Source organism: Ascidia mentula, chromosome 4 (assembly GCF_947561715.1).
Source record: "Ascidia mentula chromosome 4, kaAscMent1.1, whole genome shotgun sequence".
NCBI classification, from domain to species: domain Eukaryota; kingdom Metazoa; phylum Chordata; class Ascidiacea; order Phlebobranchia; family Ascidiidae; genus Ascidia; species Ascidia mentula.
Window position 1 is genome coordinate 20,589,590 of NC_138569.1, and position 22,097 is coordinate 20,611,686.

A 22,097-nucleotide genomic window follows, 5' to 3' on the forward strand; every position below is an offset into this window, starting at 1 on the left:
GAATGTGATAGATCATGTTCTATTCAGGAAAAGCAACTCCACAAGATACGTTGTTAAACGCGAACCAACAACCACTCATATTTATTTGTTGGTGTTTTTTTTGCAGCAAGGCGAGCAACAGTTGCAACCCGTATCACCGGACGTGTGATTTGAAAGTGGCGCGTGTACTTTGTTCGTTCTCTGTGTTTGGCAAGCGATTAATAAAGTCAGTACACACAATGCATTATTGACCGAGCAAAGTGGGAGCTAAGCCACGTCGTGATTGTGCACCTTTTGATGAAGTGATGGTGCCACATCGACATCTATTCGTTTGCTTTGGCATTATACCGAGCACCTAATATGCACTTGTCGGTCGTTGTGGGTGGTGCTGAGTGTTTAAAATGATTGGTTTCAATCTTTGTTGCACAGAAGAAAAAGAGCGTAGAGTCGAAAAGCGTATTTATCAACCTGTGACAAGGATGACAAGCTATTGTGAGTTTGAGAAATTAAAGCGAAGAAACAAAGATCTACAAATTTCGATCAATGCATCAAATTTCAACCTATATTTATCCTATGTTTAAAGTTAACTTAGTATTTCTTAAATAATTTAAATCAGTAAAATTGTAATGGCCTTCAACGGATTGTGGAAACGAACTGGCAATGAAAATGCGCTAGCGGTTCTCAAGCACATAGGTGAGTGTGTCAATTAACTGTCACAACTATGAGCCTTCAATTAGTCAAAAAAATCCGAGATGTAAATTTTCTGCTCGACTAGAAAAAAGTTGTGTTGTTTATGTCGACAACAAGAGAAAAACCTGATCGGGATTTTTCTTACACATGGTAACCTGTGTTAGGTTGAGAAAAAAAATCTTTAAACGCAGAATCGTGCAAATGTTAAAGGGCTCGAAAGGCGGGTTTGATTGTGCCCCAAATGCATGAAGTTCGAAATGACAAATTTTAAGTTTTTTATGATTTCAAGGCATGTCAGAGGATGCAATCAAAGGCTTTAGCAGTGTTGAAGCGAGCTTGAACATCAAACAAGACGGTGACAACTTTGACGAAGTTAGTAAAACGGGTCCAACAGAGAACAGAACCCTGACGACTCTTGGAAAAGAATGCGAGTTGAAGCAGTGGAATGGAGTTATGGTGAAGGTATAACACGTATATCAGGGTTGCAATGAAACCGGAGCAAAAAAAACACGCTGAAATCAGTTTCATCAGTATAACGATTTTTTGGAGGTGGTACGTCAAAAAACGTCTAGCGCCGCGCACCATGTCACTAATAATCCGCATTTGTTAGCAAAAAGCACGTTTGAAAGCGCAGTAACATAAGGACGTTTGTAATTTGTAAAATCTTTCACGTAAAAATTAGCAAAAATCTTGAAAATATTTGAGCCACGTAAAATAATTTTTTTTTTCGAAAAAAAAACACAAAAAAATCCGTTGATTTCATACAACTATGATCACGTACCACTAATCTGTAGCTAATATGTTATTTGTAGTGCGTTCCTATTGGAACAGGCGACAAAAGGATCGACACAGCCTTCGATTTCAACGGAGTCCATTACAAAGCAACCCGCGAAATCGTCGGAAACCAGTTGATCGATGTAAGATGCATTTACTTACTTCCTACAAGTTAAATACTAACTTATAAAGACGAGTCGTATACAAATTAGTTTACGACCGTGATGTAATTTTGATAATGTTTTTACGTTCTAATAGTAATAATATTTATTAGCAGTAAGTATATAAGAGTACGTTAATATACAGATGATTGCAATTTAACACAAAAGTGGTTGGGTGATATGTACATAACTCGCATGTTAACGTTTGATTCAAGCTTGATAAAAACGCATCAGTAATAAACTAATGGCTTTGATAATGGATCATTGTAGACCATCGATTTGGACAACGGAAAAGTGGTCGGGAAATTCATTTACACGAAGAGCTAACTCAGCAATTCACTCTCCCAATAACCCGTTGGTAATTTCTCTGTTGCTATCACTGTACAACGCCTAACTGAAGAAACTCGTCGAAATTTGTGCATTCGCCTTATGAAGGTTTACACTCAATAAATTCACTCAAATGAACTGAGCTTGTTTATTTGTTGTTGTAAATTAAAATATTGTAAATTAGTCAATCTTGTCGCACGTTTATTTCCCGTGTACCTCTTCAAGTTGGTTTTAAAAACCTAGCATCACCTTTCTTCCAATTTCTCAACATTAGGGAAGAATCGTTTTATGCTGGCGGGGGAGACAGGTTTGTTTAAGGTCAACTTTGTCAAGTCCTAGTTAAATTTGAGAATGCCAGGGTCTGAAGTTCCTGCAGCAAGGAACTGTCGCTGTAGGTTAGACCATTGAACAACCGTTATTCAAACCAAGTTATTTTCTGACTGTGCTGTTCGTCGAAACACGTGCAAAGCAAAGTTCCATCCAAGTGCAGAAATGAGCAGTAAAAACTGAAAAAAATGTTTATCATAAGCATGCCAGAGATACTAATAAACGTGTGCATGTTCACCCCTGTAGGTCCTCAAACAATTTCTTCCCCGGAAAATATCCAATGGTTTCCATTAAAATTACAAGCTATCCACGTGGCACCACGTGGCAGTAACATGGAAGAAAATTTGGCGGCAACTCATTGTTAATTCGTGTTGCCAAGGTCACCCGCTAACCCACAACTTTTGTCAATGAAATCTTTGTATCGTTACGTGCAGGGCAAAGAGCAAGCATGTCGATTCACCAAACTGACTTTTGCCCTATGCCGGTAGTAGATGTGTGCATAGCCCAAGGTTCAATCAATTGTTGGGCAATCGGCACAGGACGGGCTTGGCCTAAGTAAGTGTTTGACTTGCGATACGCGCTATTGAATCCTTCCCCCGAGTCACGTGTCGAACAACGCGCGATAACCTCATGGCAGCGGCGGTCGGGCAAACCGACTATAGGGATCCCTGTGTATAGTTCACACACAATGCCGTTGCTGGTGCTTTGAATATTTCATGCTGATTTCAGTTGAGGCGATTAACTTTGTCGTGTCGACTTCTTGACTTCATCTGGCCTTAGTTTGTTTATGAACGGAAACACCTTTAGTGTTAACGGGATGAGATATCAGTCTAAGCATTTTGACATGTCACAGTTCTGCGAAAGCGACACGGTAAAGTTAGTGACATGTTATAGATGGTAGAAGAAACTACTTAAAACTTGAATGAAATCATGTTTAGTTGAAAGGTTACAGTGGAAAATAGAACCTAAAGTGCAACAATGGCCTTCACTGGGACTTTTAAAAGATCGGAAGTCGCAAACAGCGACGAAGTTTTCAAATTAATCGGTGAGTGACTGTTCTTCCTTCTGCTGCACACGATAGTGATTCAACAAGCAATCAGACCTTGATATCTGTTGAATGAAGTTTACCTTGTAAACTCACCTGCGGCAGATGGTGATTCTTCGTGAGGAAATTACGTTCAAAGGGCGCGTGACTGGATAACTTATGGTTTTATCGGTGTCCATGTCATTTCATGTATCACGTTTTTGTTCATGTGCGGCGCGTAATAACTTTGGGTACAAAATAAAATTGATTTAACATAATATGGTGCAAACCGCAAGTTATGACGTTTCATTTCCCCTATATATATAGGCATGCCTGAATCTATGATCAAAACCTTAAAAAACGTCGCGCCCGTTTTGACGTTGAAACAGGAAGGTTCGGTAATTGAAGAAACTCGCACAGTGGGAGGATACAGACACACAGAGAACATTAACTTGGGTGCCAAGACCAGCCTTACTCAATGGAACGGGAAAAAAGCCGAAGTAGGGAACAGTGACTTTGTCACATACATTATACTGTTTTTTATTTGCAGACGTGTGTGTTACCTAATATACTTGCGTCAACACAGTGGTTTCACATTTGAACCGCTGTCGACCCCATCTGGAGTCTCGGCGGATCCAGCGGTTACCTTTAGTTTGAGTTATATTCTACGATTTCGCGTACTTGCTATCTTGTACGTTGTCATGTCACCGTTATTACGTTTGGCATGACGTGTAGAGTTACTTGTGGAAATTGGTTGTACTTACATGGGTACAGTTAAAGTGCGTGTTGCAAAAGAGGACTAACCGCCATTATTTCGTGACAGACTGTTCCAGAACTGGTGAACGACAAAAAGTATGTGATAAGGTTCACGCTTGACGATCACGACTACGTCATAACCAGAGAATTCACCCAAACTGACGGGCTTCTTGATGTAAGATCTGTTGCATGTTGTGAAACATATAGTCTTGTGACGTTGGTTGCTTTGTAGACCTTGGATGTGGACGGCGGAAAGGCAGTTGCAAAGTTTTATTTCGAGCGGGCATGAAATCATCGATAAAATATGCAAATTAGTTTTAATACGTTTTGACGTCATTGCACACAACTTTCCTTGGAGACTTTTTTAAAATACCATTGTTTGCGACTTGTACACCACTGTTTTAGACGCTAAATAAGAGTGACACCCAGGGTTAACATCGATTCGAAACCGAAAATAAGGAAGACTTAAAACGTTGTTTACTTTCCATGCTTCTACCTTTTTACAGATAAACTTGTTGAACATGATGTGAAAATAGCAGACATTAAGTCCAGCATTAAATATTTTGATCCAAAAGAAACTAACGAAAATCTTTAAATATCATTCTGCAAATAGAATTTTCCTTTTTTTGCAAACAAAATTGATCAGATGTTTGTGGTGATTAGCATTAATTTCGGGTGAACTATTTGGAGCTGAAGGTTTGATAGTCAACATTCTTTTGAAGCAACAAGCCTCCAAGCAATAAAAAAAATAATTTGCTGTTGCAGAATAAAACACAACGACTAACCGAGGTCCAGATTCTTGTGCAGTTAATCACGAAGTATTAGATTTAAACAGTATGGTTATTTGGCAATCTACGTTTACGAAATCTTGACTCACACGACCGATATACACTCACACTTAAACAGGGGTTGAGTCGGTTATTGTAAACAATATTACTGAAGTCACGTCTAGTTCCGGTCCCTGCGGTCCGTACACTCCGACCTGCCATAGTTTTGTGTTGATATTGCTGAGTATCGTCTTACCAATCTCAGACGTCTGTTGTATAAGTGTAATTGTCCCGACAAGTAAACTGTTCTGTCCTGGCTTGCCGAGTGACTGAGCTGCATAGTTCAAAATTGTGGCATACGTTTCTGGTATTCAATCAACTGAATTTGCAAACTGGACTTTTTGTTGCAAGGTGTTTGGTTATTAATTGTCGATAGATTCTTTATACAATTGTCTTGTTAAAAACAATTATAAACAACAGTGTTATAGTTCTACAGCCTTACGTCAGCAAACTTTGCAGTTTTTGTTTTTTGGTCGTTTTAGGTCTTGTGTGCGTTTAGTTTTAGTAATTTATGCTGCAAGCTACATAGCTACTCAGAATAATGGCTTTCGAAGGCTCCTGGACAAGATCGCATGCTGAAAATGGGGTGGAACTTCTGCAGCTAATTGGTAAGAAAACACGAAATTACTTTCATGGAAGTACAGTATTTTCCGAGATGGCACTGACTTTAGCAAATGTATATGTGGTTCTGTCTCGTTATATCTTTTAGGAATACCAAAGCCAATGATTCAGGTACTTGGCGATGTGATTCCTGTCCTTACTTTAACGCAGGACGAGTCAGGATTAGAAGAAATTTTATCAATGGGATTAACCCACAATGCAGTGACCATTAAGTTTGGACAAAAAAGCACCATTACTCAGTGGAATGGAGAAACAGCAGATGTAAGAAGAAATAAGTTGTTAATTAATAAATTTACTACTATAGGTTTTAATGAAACTAATTTGATATCTTCACCAAGGAAGACGTAATTTTAAAGAAAAGCAATTTGACACCAAGTCTTTCGGTATAAAGATATTACGCTCTCAAGTTTTCGTGTTAGGAGTTGTTAGTTTTGGTACAAACCATAAAAAACTATATAATTCGCGTTAAAAAATGCCTAAATCTTTATTCTCGTGACTACATAGTAATCTGGCACCAAGCATTTGTCGGCCATAAACCTGGCCAGTGATTCCGCCAACTCAAGTTTTTTTTATATCTTTTGGGTGGTGTTAAAATTTACTGTGGTTTTTGGTACAGGCTATGGAAAAACTGAAAAAACACCTAAATTGTTTTTGTAATTCTGAAAACCAAGTGTAGCAAGTGTAACAATAAATATAGCCTACATCGTCATACACTTACAACTCTATCTTATCCCTGTCACAGACTGTACCTGAGTTGATACACGGCAAGAAATATATTATGAAGTACACCTTTGAAGGTCATGATTACGTCATCACGAGGGAAGTGACGAAACCAGACGAACTTCTCGATGTGAGAGATGTGTGCTTTCATGTAGCAAACATATAAACTTATATACATCTATAATAATAACGGTTGCTGTGTTCCTACTTTCAGACTATCGATCTGGACGGTGGTAAAGTTGTGGCCAGGTTTCGCTACACCAAGTAGAGGATGCTATGTGTTTGAAAGAGTAGAAAATGTGTTATTGTTTTACGAATCTTATCAAACCTGTTTTATTTTATGTGACAACAATGTCACCCCTAAAATATGTTTCCAAAGTGAACGTTTTTGATGATTTTTTGTAAATATTACACAAAAAGTAACTGGAGATGATAGATGATTCAACCATAATATTTGGCACCAAGTGTGTTCTTAACCTTGGAACTATACCCGTTACCGCCTAAAAACTTTTTAGAATCAAAAGTTGGGGGAAAAGCATGTGCCAGTGGTTCTCACACTCAAAATTTTTTTTATAACAATCCCCTTGCAAATTTTCCGACGATTCGTGGGCCATGGTAAAACAAACAATCACCTTCTTAAACTATTTTAGGAAAAACAAGTGAAATCGGTGATCGCGCGGTGACACACATAAATCCATACTTTTACACGATACCTTAGTTTTTTATTTGCTTAACCTGGAAACGATGCATAACGAATTTAGGCACTTGGGTCGCGAACCCTGATCCACAGTTAAGTCTATGTAACATAGACATCTGTGCGAACCTTAACGGTCAAGTGTTAACAAAGCAATCACCTATTATTTTTGGAGAACCGCTGATGTAGATGAAAACAATGTGCTGCAGTAGAACCTGTTGCCTATTTTAGGAATTGACAAAAGGACGCAGTATTTCTTCTGTACTTTTCCGTAACACTACTACAGTGTAATGTTGTCATTTGTCGTCTATGACGCATGAATGAGCTCATTGTTACGAAATATGAAACCCTATTGTTATCATTTGTCTTTGTTGTAACGTGATTTATCTGGCGATATGGCACCATAACGTATGCTGGAGTGAATGCGGAAGTTCTTTGTAGCATACGGAGATTATGGCTAATTTTTTTGCTGACTGAAGGCCAACAACTTGACAGACAAACTGGATGCAGGACTCAACCAGATGTTCTTAAAAACGTATATTTACAAATAAAATCGTCTTTAGGTTTATGTAAAGATTAATTTGCGTATCTAAACATTGCGTGCGAAGAAATTGTATTGCAAGGATGGCATTGTCTGGTACATGGAACAGAGTTAGTGCTGAAAATCGACAGGAATTCCTGGAACTCGTTGGTACGACAAATCACGTGATTGTCTATTGACACCAAGCGCCACCAGACTAACGAGACGATTTTTAAACCTAATTGTCCCTATATATTAACTTCTTCATTACAGCGTTTGTATATGAGTTAGTACGAAATCATCATCGTAATGTATGCTATCCTTTACGTCTTACTTGTATTATAAAAAATTCAGTTTGGTTTACACATAGATTTTCTCTGTCTCAAAACTTGTATAACATTTTATTGAGGTAATTTTTCCTTGGGTATATGGATATTTCGTAAATGTAAGGTTGCAAGCTTACTAAAAACATTCTGTACTGCAAGGTGTACCGGGTGAAGTTATAGACAAAGTTGGAAGCACAGCCGCCAAACTAGTTCTGAAACAAGATGGATCAACAATAGAAGAAATATTGCAACACGGAGAAAATGTTCATCACACAGATATCATAAAAATGGGGGAGATTTCAAATATTTCCCAATGGAATAAAAAAACAGTGGAGGTAATAGTTGGTTTATGTTGAAACCAAAAAAACTTGTTTACGATTTCTGTGTGTCACTGGTCCTCAGGCGGTTCCGGAAATGTTGGGTGAGAACAAGTATACAGTGAAGTATCACTTTGAAGGACACGATTACGTCCAGATGAGGGAGCTATTGAGCCCAACTGAACTTTTAGACGTAAGTTTTATCACGAAAAAAAACATAAAAATTGGCAAAAAAATTTTGAAAATTAAACGCGAGTTTGCTTTTTCCAGACGTTGAACTTGGATAACGGGAAAGTAGTTGTGAAGTTTACATACAGCAAAGCGTGATATTATGAAGATTCTCAACATAATTAACAATCGAACTATCTTATCTGTGATAATTCTGTTTGCACTTACACTATTTGCTTAATACATTTCTGTTCATAAATTTTGACAATATTACTTCAGAAGTGTTTGTTTAGCAAACAATATAGCTCGTTTCTTATGACGTTGTTCCAAGCACTGGTCGACATTTTACCAATTTAGTTTAAAAATACGTCTGTTCTCCAACGAAGGGCATTTTAAGAATACGAGTGTGACGCAACAATGTTCTTTTGTTGTGAAATTATAATGGAACTTGTCAGGTGGTGCAGATCGATAGCAACCCCTACAAATCGTCAAATGACGGCAATTAAGCCGCGCGCTTCAAAAACACACCATGGAATTCGCGCGTTTACCTTATCGATCTTCATGACGTCACGCGCACCTGGCTAATCTCGACGCAGCCTGACGTGTTGGAGACGGCATGGGAAAGGCTGGTCGTGAGATATGTATTGTACATTGGGGTCGCATTTTAACGAACTATTGATTTTCGTGCGTACGCAGTTGGCAGTTTGATGTCGCCTCGCGATGCTCCCATTATTACGCGCCGTTCATTTGCGACCTCGCCTTTTTAATGAAAACTCGCCCCCTGGAGTATCTCCATCAGTCGCGGTCATTTAGAAGCGAAACCAAGCGAAAATTCTCAAATATTCCAAGCGTAGTCATGTTTAACAGAGCTCATAGTGGGCTATCCGCCTGTGAGAGTCTGTGCACAGATAACAGAGTCGTTTTGAAATCTGCGTGTTACGATTCTAGCTTGGAAGGTGTCAAGTCATTTACACGTCTAGTTGTTTCTGCAGATAGTTTTTATATCTTGTATGGGTCATACAGTACGAATATACTTACTACTTAAAAAATCTTGCCGGCGTGCTGAAAGTATAAGACGTTTTTGTAAAATAATTTCTGCCTCTACACCGTTCGGGTTTAGAATTCGTTGACTTGTGTGTTTCAAATAGTTGTGAGAAACCTAAATTTAGTAAATTTATTCACTTAAGAAATCTCCCGTAGTATACGAAAACACAATGGTGTATTTTATTCCTGTAAATTCAATCGCTCAGTTACTTGCAACCTTGCATTGCGATACACAATACGCTATTTCCATGGACTCTATCCATAAGAGTGCGTCCTGTGTTCTCGCAAATGAAATAATCGTCACTAAAACGAGCCAACAGTGTCCATAATGCCGGTTCCTCTCAAATGGAAAGTGAATTGTTCGCTACGATGGAATCACCAACCGCGTTTTGCGGTTATGTCTAAAGCGGCGCTTGTTTAATTGTTGCGTCACAGAACACGGGGAAACTGTGGGCTTTGTTTTAGATTTCAGTCCGCGAGCTGGCTTGGTTGTGGTCTATTTGACTATTTCGTGGATGCGTCGAGCCTTATTAAATATGCAAAACCTACTAGAGGTATTTCTTGTTCGTGTGCCGTGGAAGCAGAATGGCTGACACTCGGCAATTTGACATGGACTTATTAATAGCTAACAGGCCATGGCCGAAAACCGTATCGAACTGCAGAACGACTGAAAAAGGGGGAGCCTGTTTACTTCTGGACTGGTATATGTAGTTTAGATGTAGTAGAAGGCTGGTTTCGGTGCTTGGTGGTTGACGTACCGCTGAAGTTAGCAGCATGCTGTTATAGCGGTGATTATTTAGTTCACTGAGCTGGATCGAAGCCACATTTTCCCGAAAAGTCGGATATAGCGATATACCTTGACAAAGCATGAAGCTCTTCTGATTTGTAGTGATAAGGAAACAACGAGAAATTGATTACAATGTTAGAACAAGGGTATCTTTATGACGACACACCTACATTTAGTTTCTTGTTAAGTTATGAATTTACGTGGATATTGAACCCGTAAAAGAACCTCTATATATAATATTAGCTTATTAATTACAGCTTATATAGAGGTGCGTTTATATACACGTATAGATATCGGTGCATGAGAACTATGTCACTGTTAAAATGCTGCAAGAAAGTCAATCGCAAAAAACCGCTGGATGCAAATTTACTTTGCACCGAACTTCACCGATGTTTGGGAATAACTGACCTCACTCTACTCGGGGTAAGAACTGTTTTGTTCAATAACGTATTTGCTTTTTGCCCTGGGAACGGAATGTTGATACGAATGAAGGAGAGTCACCACAGATAGTGGGTTGGTGTTGGTTTGAAACGTACCCAGAATATTGCCCTTTTCCAAAATCCGCTATTGATTTTTCACATCTACCAAAGCAAACAAATGGCAGACAGGAAATGTTGGGCTAACGACGTTTTGAGGGTTGGCTAGATGGCATTCACATACCGAACCATCTAATTTGTTACACATTTTGGACGACGGTAATTTAAGGTTCTTACGCCTGACAGCATCAGCAAGAAACCGTAATAAGTTAAAATTTTGTATTAGTTTGTACCCAAAATTTGAAAGATCGCTTTGGAAGCCGGCATAGAAACAATATACGCCCATGTTCAATTGCAGTCAATATCGACCTTCTATTAATTCTCGTGACGTAAAAATTTATCTTTGCGTCGTTTCTTTAATTATTAATATAGACGGTTTTTCGACGTCCGGAACGGTTTGTGACCGACGTACGATACGATACCGATAACTGCGGCAGATCTTCACGATCTTACAAGCGTTTCATTATCACAATGAGCTTTGTTTAGAATTAATCTCAGCTCGGACAGTGTTTAACCAGTTTAACACTATGTATATGTTTATGTATTGATTTTCTGTGAACGCGGAAGTTTGTTTTGTCACAGCCACCGTTAATGTGCCCTGGTTGAACTTCACTCTCAGACACACGCACAAATTCAACCTCGTACCACTTAACAGGGACCAAATAACACGAAACTGTGATTACCGCCCAAATACCACACGCATCCCATCTTTAAAGTCACAAACGTCATATTTGTGTTTATATTGCCACAGGTTAGTGGGATGCTGGGAGCCGGACTCTACGTTTTAACAGGTGCCGTTGCCAAGACAACCAGTGGCCCCGCTGTGACGCTCAGCTATATGGCGGCGGCTGTGGCTGCGTTTCTTTCCGCCCTGTGTTACGCAGAGTTCGGGGCCAGAATTCCCACCACAGGTGTGTGTGTGTGTGTGTAAGACGATACTCCATCAATTTCTCTAACGTAACAAGATAACTGCAAGACAAAAGGAGGCATAATAATATAAAATGTATTTTTTTTTAAAAATTAACGAACTGTCTAAATTCTCCTAAACCCACATTCATGATTGTACGGTACGTGGTTATGAACCAGCAGTTTGGATGAAGATTAATGTGTTTCGAATTTTAATTGCTGTCGTAATTATCAGGCTCTTCATACATTTTTACGTACGTGACGATGGGTGAATTGTGGGGATTCCTAATGGGCTGGAACATGGTCTTGGAGCATGGCGTCGGAGCGGCATCGGTAGCGAAAGCTTGGAGTGGATATCTAGATTCCGTACTGGGTTATCCCATTAAGGTGATCAGGTTTATTATTTTGATTTGGAATCTTCAAATCTCGCGAATAAATTAATATTTTAAGCTTCAACTAACAATGATCTTCGAAGTTATTTGAATAAAGGAAGCGGCAACTTATGCGTTTTGATCTCGCATTTTGCGTAAAAGTTTCCATGTGTTCCATCTGAAAAGAAATCTAAATACTAATACACATCTCTTGTTTCCATGGCAACCCGTACTGTGGTCCGGTCTTGTAAATCGGTTTGTGGCGACTGCGTGCGCAGAGTTCATCAAGGTTTAAGTCACCGATTCAGTATCGGTCGCCCGCGTCGAACTTGCAAACGACGGATCGATACGACATATCGTTCCATACCATTTGCCGGGAAACCCTGTTGCAAAAATCGATTCGAAAAATTTGAGCGGGGTGAAAGGTCGTTCGCTACCTCATTACGCTCAATCGCAACTAATAGAAAAACATTTAAGTTCTTTGAGGCCGCATATATGGCCACTGGATCAATTCCTTCATCATCGGCAGTCGATAACTAGTCGTTTAGTTGGGTTAAGTTATTAGCGGCAATTGTCTGAAACGTCCATGTGTGATTTGCAGAATTCTTAAATAAATCAGTTACACTTAAGGAACCGACCAACACATGCAAGTATATATACATTAAAAACAAAGATTTGAAGATTTTTGAACAAACAGTTTAATTCTGCGTTCTCAGAAGTACAGCGCGATATGTCCTCAGACGGCTTTGTCAACCAAACGGCCACTTTGTGGTGACTATACAATCATCGTCATCCGTTGGGCTCCAAACTGTGCATCCACAAGGATAAAACAAGGGGTAGAAACACTACGACCAAGCAAATGCCAAACCATTAAGCAGCTCAAAGAATTCTATTATTTGCCCCACTTTGCTTATATATAATAGTTTACTATCTATAAAATATCAGCATGCAAAAGTGCACACAAATTTTCAAGTTTGTTCTCATTCAGCTTTATTTATCGGAACACTTACCAATGGGTGACGGTCGACCATTGGGAGAATATCCAGATCTTGTTGCCGCAGCAATAATATTGGCACTCTGTGCTTTTGTTGCAACTGGAGTCAAGTCTTCCACGCGATTCAACATGCTTTTCGCCATAGTCAACATCATGGTTGTGTTATTTATCATCACAACAGGTATTTTCTGCGTGTGGAAGTGTCACCACCGACTGTGTACCGTATGTCCAAGAGTTGCGAAGACCTTTTTTCTGACAGAACCCTTGTTCTTGCTGTTGGGCAAATGCAATCTATGCAAACAGAACGGTGCAAAATAACAAATAAATCACCTAGGTTAAAGGAACAATACGTATAACGTAGTCCACTGAGCTACACAAAGGGCCAAATTCGCTTTATCGCTTAATTAGCCATAAACGCACAACAGCGATAAGATCGAGAATCGATTTCAATCCTAAATGTCATTTAATGGGTCGACCTCTGCCATACGGCGTCGTGACGTCAAAAGAATCGGTGACGTTTCTTGTGGCAAATGCCATTTTTTTTGCTCCTATGTAGTCATAATAACAAAGCAAAACAAAGTCAAAATAACAAATTTCTTTCTGCAGGTTTTTGTTTGGCCGACATCAAGAACTGGACTAAAGTGGAAGGAGGGTTTTTCCCCTATGGGGCTTCGGGGGTCATAGCTGGAGCTTCGAGGTGTTTTTTCGCCTTTGCTGGGTAAAGAAGATGTTTTGGAATATTGAATGTGTGTTAAACGTTTGTTGACGTGACGCGTTATGCTGCCGCATAGTGGCAAGGTTAATGTAATTTTATGTATTACAACAATATGACGTCACCAGGTTTGACATCATCGCATCGTCATGTGAAGAGGCACGTAATCCACGCAGGGACATCCCCATCGCCCTTGCAATCAGTCTTGCTGTGGTGACGTTTTCATACGTCGGTGTGTCAGCGGTTCTGACGTTGATGGTGCCATGGTAACTAAAACAAACAATACTTATGAATCATGTGATAAAGAGAATCAGTCGGAAAAAGAAAAAGAAAGTGTATATTTATAAAAACACAACATGAATTTCAACGTTACCAGCAAAGTAATTTTTTGTAATTCAAGAACGATGTTTAAAAAACAACCAAGTTTTAAGATTATTCTCAGGGGTTCTGTAAAGTGTGTTCCATAAACGTGTATGTTACCAGGAACGATATCGTCCCAAAATCGGCCATTCCAGATGCCTATGGACGGCATGACGGTTGGCAGTGGGCCCAAGTGATTGTCACCGTCGGTTCCCTCTGCACTATGACCACAAGCATGTTTTCAGGTTCCTATTTCACTTTATTATGTAATAAAAGGAATGACGTCACAGAGTATCAGATATTTTAAGCTCAGTAATACATTCTCCTATCGTCACTATTCTAAATAACTCGGAAAAATTTGAACGTATTTAAGCGGTTTAATTTGCTTAGATTATTTGCCCACTAAATATACAAAGTTGGTTGTTGTCCTCAAATTTTGTGTGAAGAAACCTTCAGTGATTTTTTAGCAGCAAATTTGAAATTTCTTCTTCGCATTACGAGCCAAACGATTCGAAATTAAACCCTTGAAATCCATTTTCGCAATGAGATTAGCGCCAAATATCATTCATCTTTTGTCAGGTCTGTTCGTGTTGCCAAGAATCCTGTACGCAATCTCAAAAGACGGATTGCTCTGCCCGATTCTATCGTACGTGAGCGAAAATACCCAGGTAGGGAAATCGATATGGTCGGCGGTTTTTGTGTCTGGGCTGCTGTAAGGAAAAGGAAAACGCAGGGCACATTGGCTCAAACAAACCAATCTAGGTTTGAAAACGCTTGATTGACTTTTGAACGTTACGAAAGTTGTAGACCTTCGATAACCAAGGCACAATGTTGCTTCACCGTCCGCATTTGAAAGAATTGTCTTTATGGTCAAGATTGACGTTTTAACAAATACTAGCTTCTTTGTTTCTTGTTTGCTATTGGTCATTCTTATTTTAGGCCATATTAAGTTGTTTTAGCCACATTAGGGACCTTATTATTTTGTATGTTTTGACGTTTTTTTGGTAACATCATCTGTTTTTACCATTCTTACATCGCTACCAAAAGAAAGGTTGCAATTTCTGTGAAATGTGGCAACAGTGAAGAAAAATCAATGATTTTCGTTCTTATTTTTGGATGGCAGCCCTGTTACACGCATTATCCCGAGGCCAAAGGTTAACTTGTATCTTTCGACATCGCCAAGTTACTTTAGCTTTTGATCGAAACGTAGAAGTAAATTACCAAATTTACTTTTAATGCAATTACGCTGCTCCTGATGTACTGTCAAACGCTTTGCACTGACAAAATATTTGGTTATTCTTATGTGAAATTATCCCATAAACTGCATTTATTCAGGTCCCGATGGCATCAGTTGGCTTCACTGCCCTTCTATGCAGTGTCATGGCTCTCATCTTTGATCTTGAAACCTTGGTCCAGTTTATGTCGATTGGAACTCTCACTGCTTACTCCTTCGTAGCCGCTTGTGTTATCTTGCTTCGTTACAATGCAGTTGGTTCAAACTCCCTCTCTGCGACTCCAAACAGCTCCTCCCATGACGGCAGGTATAGTTTACTCTACGTGTATTTGATCCGTGCTAACTTTGTCAGCCCATACGTTGGAAAGTGGCATGCGTAACGCTATATGATTGGTATTTATTCTGTTACCTTATATTGGTTTCATATCCTTTTCCTTGCTGTCAGTCAGTGTTTTGGGGACTTTTCAAGATGCCTTTTTTATTTTGTGTTATTTTGGTGTGTTTTTAAAATAAAAGCAATTACTTAAACAATAAGGTGTGACACGCGAACGTATGAAATATTTTTGCACACTTTTCCGCTTAAGTTGTGCACACCTGCTCTATAGCTTGCTATAAATACTTAATTACATGATGGTTTCTTTCTTTACTTCACACAGGCATAAAAACTTTCAGACCCAAATTCCCCGTGTTTTTATTTCGTTTCAGCCTCGAACAAATTTCCTCCACTTCAAGTTCTCCGATCCCAAACCCCGGGGAAGAATCGCCAAATACGGGAACAGAACTTTCAATTGAAACTGACGGTAAGTTGGGGGACATTAAAGCGAGAAAGCTAAAAAAAACTGTCGTCAACATACACTTTACATGTGAAACTTTACTTTAAATGTGAAACAAACCTCGACCACAGGAACAGGAATATTACAAATGTCAAGGACCCCGCAAATACCTGCGCAAAGAAATGTTAGTTAGTAATAGCACTGATGATAAGCACAGCCAGGGTCGAAATGTCTGCTAAACAAATGGGCAACGTATTAATTTGGGCTTTGCTATTTAAAGTTATGAACTCTAATCATGGAATGAGAAATCATCATCATTTTCGAATATTCAGGCAAAACTCAAAAGCTCCCGTTGACCTCGGCTGCTGCGGAAACCACCAACCTTATGCGGGGCGCCACAAAAATCACACAAGATCCTGACGCCGTTGACCGCACGGAGGCGCACGCAACTATCGACCCACCCAAGTCGTTACCAGTGACAACGGCGGGTTCATTGAAACCACGATACCATGGGACAATCCTTGAAGTCTATCTTAGTCAGTTCAATTCGTCCAATGTAGTGATCGTCAGTCTTGTGACTGGAGTCGTCTTCAGTGTTAGCGGAATGCTGGTGCTACTGGAAAGATGGGACGATCTCTTGCACGCCTCCTGGTGGGTGATCCTGCTCTTCGTCATCTCGTTCTTGGGCACATGCGGATGCCTGTTTATTATCTTCGCCTACGAGCAACAAGTATCACCACACAATGACAAGAGTTTTAAGGTATCGAGGCATTATATACGAGGGTTGTTTTTGAAACAATTCCAGGCAGATGTTCGTTAAAACTCATATTGAAAATGTTCATACCGACCCATTGTTATTTATAGAACTGATAACTTATTTTTATACATAAGCGTAATCTTAAATTAAATTATTACCTTTGTTATTTGATAGTGAACCTAATTTTTATACACTCTCTGTTCTCCTAATGCAGGAACATCGCTGTGTATTTTGTTACCTTTTATTTCCAGAAGTCAAAACGTTTCACGTAACATCAAGCTTCGTGTTTCAGACCCATGTTTCCCAACTATTAAACCGTGTGTTTCAGGTACCATTCGTTCCCTTTGTTCCGTATCTTTGTATTTGCACCAACGTTTTCTTCATGATGAAGCTCCAGGCAATGACGTGGATCCGTCTTGTCATCTGGATATCAGCCGGTATGTGGAAAACTGCACCCAGTTTGTTGTTAACAGTATTTCTTTTCAAACATATTTGGCAGACTGAAATAATGAAAACATTTCAGTATTTCTTCCATTAAAAGTTTAAAGACACTTTATAAAAGACGAATCAGCGCATACCGCGTTTCTGCTGATCAGGAACATATCCTTTTTCTTAATTCATGGCGTTTTGAATACAAAAAGTATTTTGCCGTGAAATTATTTATCATAAATCCACACGCAGGACTGGCTATTTACTTCTTCTACGGATATCACAAAAGCGCTCTTAATCCGGATCGAGAAAATCAACATTGGATGAGCCGGATATGCGACAAATTTACCTCTTTGGTCACGAATTGTACGTGTTGCGGAAGGAAGAAATCTGACCAAGAAGAACTTCTTTCCACAGATGGGGAATAAATTGATGGAAGTTGTCTTTCTACTTTCTACCATCTGATTAGAAAATTGTCGTACTTTGCCGGAATTTTGCCCATGCTTGCCCACTTGCACAAAGAATGTGTTCACTGCTTTTAACTTACGTGCAATGTTCTGTGTGTCGTGACTTTTGGACTGCTTTATCAATATTTCCTGTTTTTGTCTATTCCAATAAAAGTTACTTCGTTGTTATTATCATCAAATGTTGTTATTATCTGCAACAAAAGCATGAAAGCGGCATTCGATGATACGTAATCCCTAAATTACTAGATAGTATACGTTACAAAATTTGTTCAATCTAAAATGTACATGTAGAAATAAATTACCCACGAGGATATTTAAACAATTTTGTTTAGCTTCTGAACAGAAAGAAATAACTTCTATTTCAGTGAGAAAAGCAAATAAGTTGTGTTTTTTAAAATACGCAAATCCAATTTGGATTTGGTACAGACCGAAAAATAGAAATCATACAATCAAATACATATCTAAGCACCAAGTAGGGTTTTTTTGTGAATCGAAAGTGGGTCAATTGAATTTGGCGTTTATTGGAGTAATCACTTCAGTCATGGACATTAGACTAACAAGGGGTGCAATTTCTGTACGTATTAACAATTGCTTTTATCAATCTCAACCTAATTTGTAGTTGTGTTGTCGTGAATTTTTGTTTTTTTTAATTTTGTTATGTTTTTCGTTATATATAACTACTATAGTATGACAATTCAAGATAGACCACCATTTAATGCACATTAAAGTTGACATGCAAAAGTTTTATTGTAATATAGCAAGAAGACACCAATTTTTTGACTGGTTAATATATTTATTTGAAGTAATCTAAAACATTCGATTGCTAAACAAACTTTGGTGGAGATTAGAAAAGGCCTCTATGCATGAATGCATGACATTCTATTTCAATATTATTTTTATTTTTTTATGTCAACTTCCAAGGTGACTTTATATAAAAAATTAATTTCTGCAGGCCATATTGAGTGGAGAAACACCTAAACATCCCGTTCTACAATGTCTTTACACAACACCTATAGGAGGTATTGGCGGCTCCAGAACAGGGGTGGTGGTATCGGATGGTGTACATCAAACTAGTAAGTAGTTCTGAAAACAGGGTGATAAAACTTGAGGTCTTGTTTTGATATTTTTGATGTTGTTGCAACTGGAACTTTTAATATTATTTGAATGTATAAGTTTTTGTTCCATTACCATATGTTGCTATTCAAATTTATAAAACGCTTAAATTTCCAGTTGCCCTTCTGGTTCCACAACTCCACAAACATGTGCGCAATGGAAAGTTTGCAAACTATACCATTTTTCGTTTAAATAGATACGAGAAACGGGTAATTAAACAAACAGAGTAAGTGAAAACACTTTTTGTTACTTTTTGGCTATGCATTACTGTTACTAGTATTCTTATACATAAATGGTAAACTCCAAATAAAATGCTATAAGCAAATAAAGGCTATAAAGTAAAAAAAAACATTACACACCGACCATAAAGTGTGTGTTTGTGTCATTGCCTCAAGACATAGTAGCTGAGAAAAACTTTTAAGTCAATCTTTCAGACAGCTTATTTAAAGATGTTTTTATTTTTGTCAGAAAAATATATTTCGCCCTGAAAAGGGCATCATCAGTTTCTGCAAAGTGTACAAAACTGTAGGCACTTCAACCACCTCGCGGACGGGCGAAACGGGACTTCCCCGTTATATGCGTGGCTTCTCAACATTAGTTTTTACGAAGACTTTGCAATATTATAACTCCAATATTAAGTTTGTTTATGCAAAAACGTTGTTATACACTAAGAACATTTTGTTTTTTGGTAGATTTGCCTAAAGACCAAGAATTTTGATACTTGAGGACGTGTGTAGCATTGCCGAAGCATGTGGTGAACGAAACAAACGTTTTGTTGATGGAATATGTTTTGCTTGCTTTTAAAATACCTCTATACAGTGCCTTGATAACTATTTTAGTTCAGAAAGAATGATATTTCCAACAAACATGTGTGAAAAGCTAGTTTAACATATCACGAAAACCGGGGAAATCCCGTTTCGCCCGTCCGTGAGGTGGTTTAAGTGTCTACCGTACAAAACAGCGTAAAATAACTAAGTAGAAGTCTGCCACATAAAGGAAAGTACCTTGATAAAAATTAATATTAAAAATTAGAGAATGCAAATAAAAACCTGGATATGTAAGAAAAGTGCCTCAAGACCACTGGCGTAGAGTACGGGGGTGCAGGGGTGCCGCGCACCCCCGACCTTTTCTAAATTTACAACGCAATCGTATTGTGTCCTTTCGTCGATTTAAACCGCAGCAAAAATAAAGGCGCATTTCCTTCTGATAGCACGCAAAGTGCTTAACACGCTGTTTTGTTTGTCTCGTATTCGCGAGCAACAAATACGCAACAAGCGAAATTACGTTGGTGATGAACGTGCTTACATAGACGACGCTTTAACTTGTATATTATGGCGTGCAAGCGACCTTCTGACGTTAGTATTTTTTTTCCCCGCACCCCCGTTGATGTGCAAAACTCTACGCCTATGCTCAAGACATTTTATTATGTTTTTGTTTCAGAAAAGTCATTGTGTGTTATGAAATAGACATTCTAGAAAACATTAGGAATGGGGATGTCGGTGATATTATTGGCACCCCAGTTCCAATGGATATGGAGGATAAAGGTAATGTGAGCAGTGTGATGGACAAACTAATATTTATTGAAATAAACCTTAATTAAGCCTGTCAAGATGATTTATTAATGTGTAACGAAATGTGTGTTTGTCAAATTTTCAAAAATTAATAAGTGAAATCTTCCCACAAAATAGTTTTATTCAAGCACAGACTTGTTTGGTTATTTTAAAGCAGGAAATATTGGTTGCAATTATGTGAACTTTGCCGAACTGTTCTGTTTATGTAAACCATTTTTTGCATAATTGTCACAATTGCTACATTGTGGAGTAACAATTTGCATGCTTTTTTTTCAAGTTAAATTCAGGGACACGAGATTACGAGTGAAAGATTCGTTCTGTGGTAAGAGAGAACCAAAACCTCAAATTCCTGCCAAAAAGGTAGAACGTCCTGTGGAGCATCGAACCGTTGCTAGTCTTCATGAATATTTCATGGAAAAATATGAATGACAAACTAACGACTAATTGATGTAAAGTTTAAATCATGTCTCGGATCGTGTTTTTGTTGTCCATGTTCTATGTTGATGTTTATACTCTGCGCTATGTTCGTTTTGAAATGTACCTCTGTCTTTCGTAACCAATTGCAATACAATGTGTTTCACGAATTGTACGCTTTTTTTCAGGAAATCGTGTGTGTTTTGTCCAAACTCAACTACACAGATGAACAAAACACAAAGGTAATATAATGGCATGGACGTCGTGTCACCGATAAAACCATAAAGGTTATCAAGTCAGGCCCCTGATTTGAAAACAATGCTAAATTTATTGGAGCTTCACCAGCAAAAAAAAACTACTCTCCTACTAGTTCGATTCATCGTCAGAACGCGTATTATTGGCCAACCTCCCGTATATTTCTCAATTCTGTATCACCAACGCGATTAGCCTGTCACATTTCGGCAATAAAAATCATCGAATAACCTAATTGAAGTATTTGGCAATCACTGGGTTTTTTAAAAAAAATGTTTGTGACGACAATAACTGCCGAAATGTCGAAAAATTACTTTCAAAATGTTGTTATTTATACAGAAAGCTAATAGCCTATATAATTACTTAGCATACATAAATATGAGTAGGCTATGTCCGTCCTTTTTTCTTGCGACCTTTGATTATCTCCGTAAATTAGTTCGTGATTTTCATCAGGTCTGCAGCGACGTCTATTTAAACCTGTGCAAAAGAAACTACCGTTTATCTGAAAACATGAACGCAATGACAAAGATTACAACACTCAAAAATACAAACCAGAATGCGACCCATGTTATGACATATTACTCTAATTTTACGCACTAGATCGATTTTGCTACCCGTTTTGTCCTCCACCCCCCGTGGCTTATGTTTTTGTCTTTTCTCTTGTCCTTTCTTGTTTTGTCTATCGTTTGTCTAATTTTAAGCAAAGGGTTTGTGGGTTATAAAGAATAGCAAGTGCAAGTTAATTGAGTTCAAGTCACACGAAGAATCAAACCAGACGGACGAGTCTCTGTCATGTAAGTTAGAGTTCTTGTATTCGAGTTGCCTGTTTGCTTGCGTGTGCTTCTGCACATCGTGTTCTGGAATGTCAAGGACCAAGTGTGTGAAAGTATACATGTAATCTTAGATTTAGTGTTTTTGGTCGTTAAAAACCTTTGCACTTTCTTTTGTTTGGTGGTGATATGTTGAAGAGTTGGTTTTCTGGTGGTAGAAATATTTAACTCATAAAAATCATAAAATTAAGCACGAAAAAATAAAAGAGCGGGAATTTTTCTTCACAGGCAGCTCAAAGCAGGGTTGCCAGATTGGCGCTTTCGGCGCCAAATTCCCTGAATTTGGCTTTTTTCTATTTTGTCTGGCGCCCAAAAT

General features: G+C 38.5%; 6 protein-coding genes across 6 annotated transcripts; all 6 read left to right on the forward strand.

Annotated features, from left to right (window-relative positions):
* The first annotated feature begins 560 nt into the window (after positions 1–560).
* On the forward strand, positions 561–1,996 carry LOC145899633 (fatty acid-binding protein 2, liver-like). The gene is made up of 4 exons (XM_082988516.1): positions 561–672; positions 959–1,131; positions 1,482–1,586; positions 1,875–1,996. The coding sequence occupies exons 1-4, from the start codon at positions 606–608 to the stop codon at positions 1,929–1,931; spliced, it is 402 nt and encodes a 133-aa protein (XP_082844642.1). The 5' UTR covers positions 561–605; the 3' UTR covers positions 1,932–1,996.
* Positions 1,997–3,164: 1,168 nt separating this feature from the next.
* Positions 3,165–4,564, forward strand: LOC145899429 (fatty acid-binding protein 10-A, liver basic-like). The gene is made up of 4 exons (XM_082988203.1): positions 3,165–3,303; positions 3,610–3,782; positions 4,106–4,213; positions 4,271–4,564. The coding sequence occupies exons 1-4, from the start codon at positions 3,237–3,239 to the stop codon at positions 4,325–4,327; spliced, it is 405 nt and encodes a 134-aa protein (XP_082844329.1). The 5' UTR covers positions 3,165–3,236; the 3' UTR covers positions 4,328–4,564.
* A 781-nt stretch (positions 4,565–5,345) lies between these two features.
* LOC145899221 (fatty acid-binding protein, liver-like) lies at positions 5,346–6,967 on the forward strand. Its single transcript, XM_082987954.1, has 4 exons — positions 5,346–5,473; positions 5,575–5,747; positions 6,229–6,336; positions 6,421–6,967. The coding sequence occupies exons 1-4, from the start codon at positions 5,407–5,409 to the stop codon at positions 6,472–6,474; spliced, it is 402 nt and encodes a 133-aa protein (XP_082844080.1). The 5' UTR covers positions 5,346–5,406; the 3' UTR covers positions 6,475–6,967.
* A 373-nt stretch (positions 6,968–7,340) lies between these two features.
* On the forward strand, positions 7,341–8,495 carry LOC145899285 (fatty acid-binding protein, liver-type-like). Its single transcript, XM_082988018.1, has 4 exons — positions 7,341–7,591; positions 7,906–8,081; positions 8,149–8,256; positions 8,334–8,495. Exons 1-4 carry the CDS (start codon positions 7,525–7,527, stop codon positions 8,388–8,390), a joined length of 408 nt encoding a protein of 135 aa, XP_082844144.1. The 5' UTR covers positions 7,341–7,524; the 3' UTR covers positions 8,391–8,495.
* A 1,875-nt stretch (positions 8,496–10,370) lies between these two features.
* LOC145898923 (cationic amino acid transporter 4-like) lies at positions 10,371–17,666 on the forward strand. Its single transcript, XM_082987593.1, has 13 exons — positions 10,371–10,485; positions 11,350–11,509; positions 11,740–11,891; positions 12,864–13,050; positions 13,476–13,587; positions 13,710–13,847; positions 14,065–14,186; positions 14,521–14,609; positions 15,277–15,482; positions 15,881–15,975; positions 16,281–16,708; positions 17,034–17,142; positions 17,387–17,666. The coding sequence occupies exons 1-13, from the start codon at positions 10,372–10,374 to the stop codon at positions 17,560–17,562; spliced, it is 2,088 nt and encodes a 695-aa protein (XP_082843719.1). The 5' UTR covers position 10,371; the 3' UTR covers positions 17,563–17,666.
* A 394-nt stretch (positions 17,667–18,060) lies between these two features.
* Positions 18,061–21,891, forward strand: LOC145898450 (replication protein A 70 kDa DNA-binding subunit-like). Its single transcript, XM_082986904.1, has 7 exons — positions 18,061–18,175; positions 18,554–18,674; positions 18,832–18,940; positions 20,155–20,258; positions 20,563–20,645; positions 20,888–20,941; positions 21,676–21,891. The coding sequence occupies exons 1-7, from the start codon at positions 18,143–18,145 to the stop codon at positions 21,847–21,849; spliced, it is 678 nt and encodes a 225-aa protein (XP_082843030.1). The 5' UTR covers positions 18,061–18,142; the 3' UTR covers positions 21,850–21,891.
* The last annotated feature ends 206 nt before the right edge of the window (positions 21,892–22,097 follow it).

What these genes read in the sequence shown, in the direction of transcription:
- LOC145898923 (XM_082987593.1), top strand. Translation starts at nt 10,372, where the DNA reads ATGTCACTGTTAAAATGCTGCAAGAAAGTCAATCGCAAAAAACCGCTG. An exon ending in GACCACAAGCATGTTTTCAG is followed by an intron (nt 14,187 to 14,520) that starts GTTCCTATTTCA and finishes ATCTTTTGTCAG; the next exon opens with GTCTGTTCGTGTTGCCAAGA. An exon ending in TGTCATCTGGATATCAGCCG is followed by an intron (nt 17,143 to 17,386) that starts GTATGTGGAAAA and finishes ATCCACACGCAG; the next exon opens with GACTGGCTATTTACTTCTTC.
- LOC145899633 (XM_082988516.1), top strand. Translation starts at nt 606, where the DNA reads ATGGCCTTCAACGGATTGTGGAAACGAACTGGCAATGAAAATGCGCTA. An exon ending in AGCGGTTCTCAAGCACATAG is followed by an intron (nt 673 to 958) that starts GTGAGTGTGTCA and finishes TATGATTTCAAG; the next exon opens with GCATGTCAGAGGATGCAATC. An exon ending in GGAATGGAGTTATGGTGAAG is followed by an intron (nt 1,132 to 1,481) that starts GTATAACACGTA and finishes TGTTATTTGTAG; the next exon opens with TGCGTTCCTATTGGAACAGG.
- LOC145899429 (XM_082988203.1), top strand. Translation starts at nt 3,237, where the DNA reads ATGGCCTTCACTGGGACTTTTAAAAGATCGGAAGTCGCAAACAGCGAC. An exon ending in CGAAGTTTTCAAATTAATCG is followed by an intron (nt 3,304 to 3,609) that starts GTGAGTGACTGT and finishes CTATATATATAG; the next exon opens with GCATGCCTGAATCTATGATC. An exon ending in GGAACGGGAAAAAAGCCGAA is followed by an intron (nt 3,783 to 4,105) that starts GTAGGGAACAGT and finishes ATTTCGTGACAG; the next exon opens with ACTGTTCCAGAACTGGTGAA.
- LOC145899221 (XM_082987954.1), top strand. Translation starts at nt 5,407, where the DNA reads ATGGCTTTCGAAGGCTCCTGGACAAGATCGCATGCTGAAAATGGGGTG. An exon ending in GGAACTTCTGCAGCTAATTG is followed by an intron (nt 5,474 to 5,574) that starts GTAAGAAAACAC and finishes TATATCTTTTAG; the next exon opens with GAATACCAAAGCCAATGATT. An exon ending in AACCAGACGAACTTCTCGAT is followed by an intron (nt 6,337 to 6,420) that starts GTGAGAGATGTG and finishes TCCTACTTTCAG; the next exon opens with ACTATCGATCTGGACGGTGG.
- LOC145899285 (XM_082988018.1), top strand. Translation starts at nt 7,525, where the DNA reads ATGGCATTGTCTGGTACATGGAACAGAGTTAGTGCTGAAAATCGACAG. An exon ending in GGAATTCCTGGAACTCGTTG is followed by an intron (nt 7,592 to 7,905) that starts GTACGACAAATC and finishes CTGTACTGCAAG; the next exon opens with GTGTACCGGGTGAAGTTATA. An exon ending in GGAATAAAAAAACAGTGGAG is followed by an intron (nt 8,082 to 8,148) that starts GTAATAGTTGGT and finishes ACTGGTCCTCAG; the next exon opens with GCGGTTCCGGAAATGTTGGG.
- LOC145898450 (XM_082986904.1), top strand. Translation starts at nt 18,143, where the DNA reads ATGGACATTAGACTAACAAGGGGTGCAATTTCT. An exon ending in CGGGTAATTAAACAAACAGA is followed by an intron (nt 18,941 to 20,154) that starts GTAAGTGAAAAC and finishes TTTTTGTTTCAG; the next exon opens with AAAAGTCATTGTGTGTTATG. An exon ending in CAGATGAACAAAACACAAAG is followed by an intron (nt 20,942 to 21,675) that starts GTAATATAATGG and finishes TGGGTTATAAAG; the next exon opens with AATAGCAAGTGCAAGTTAAT.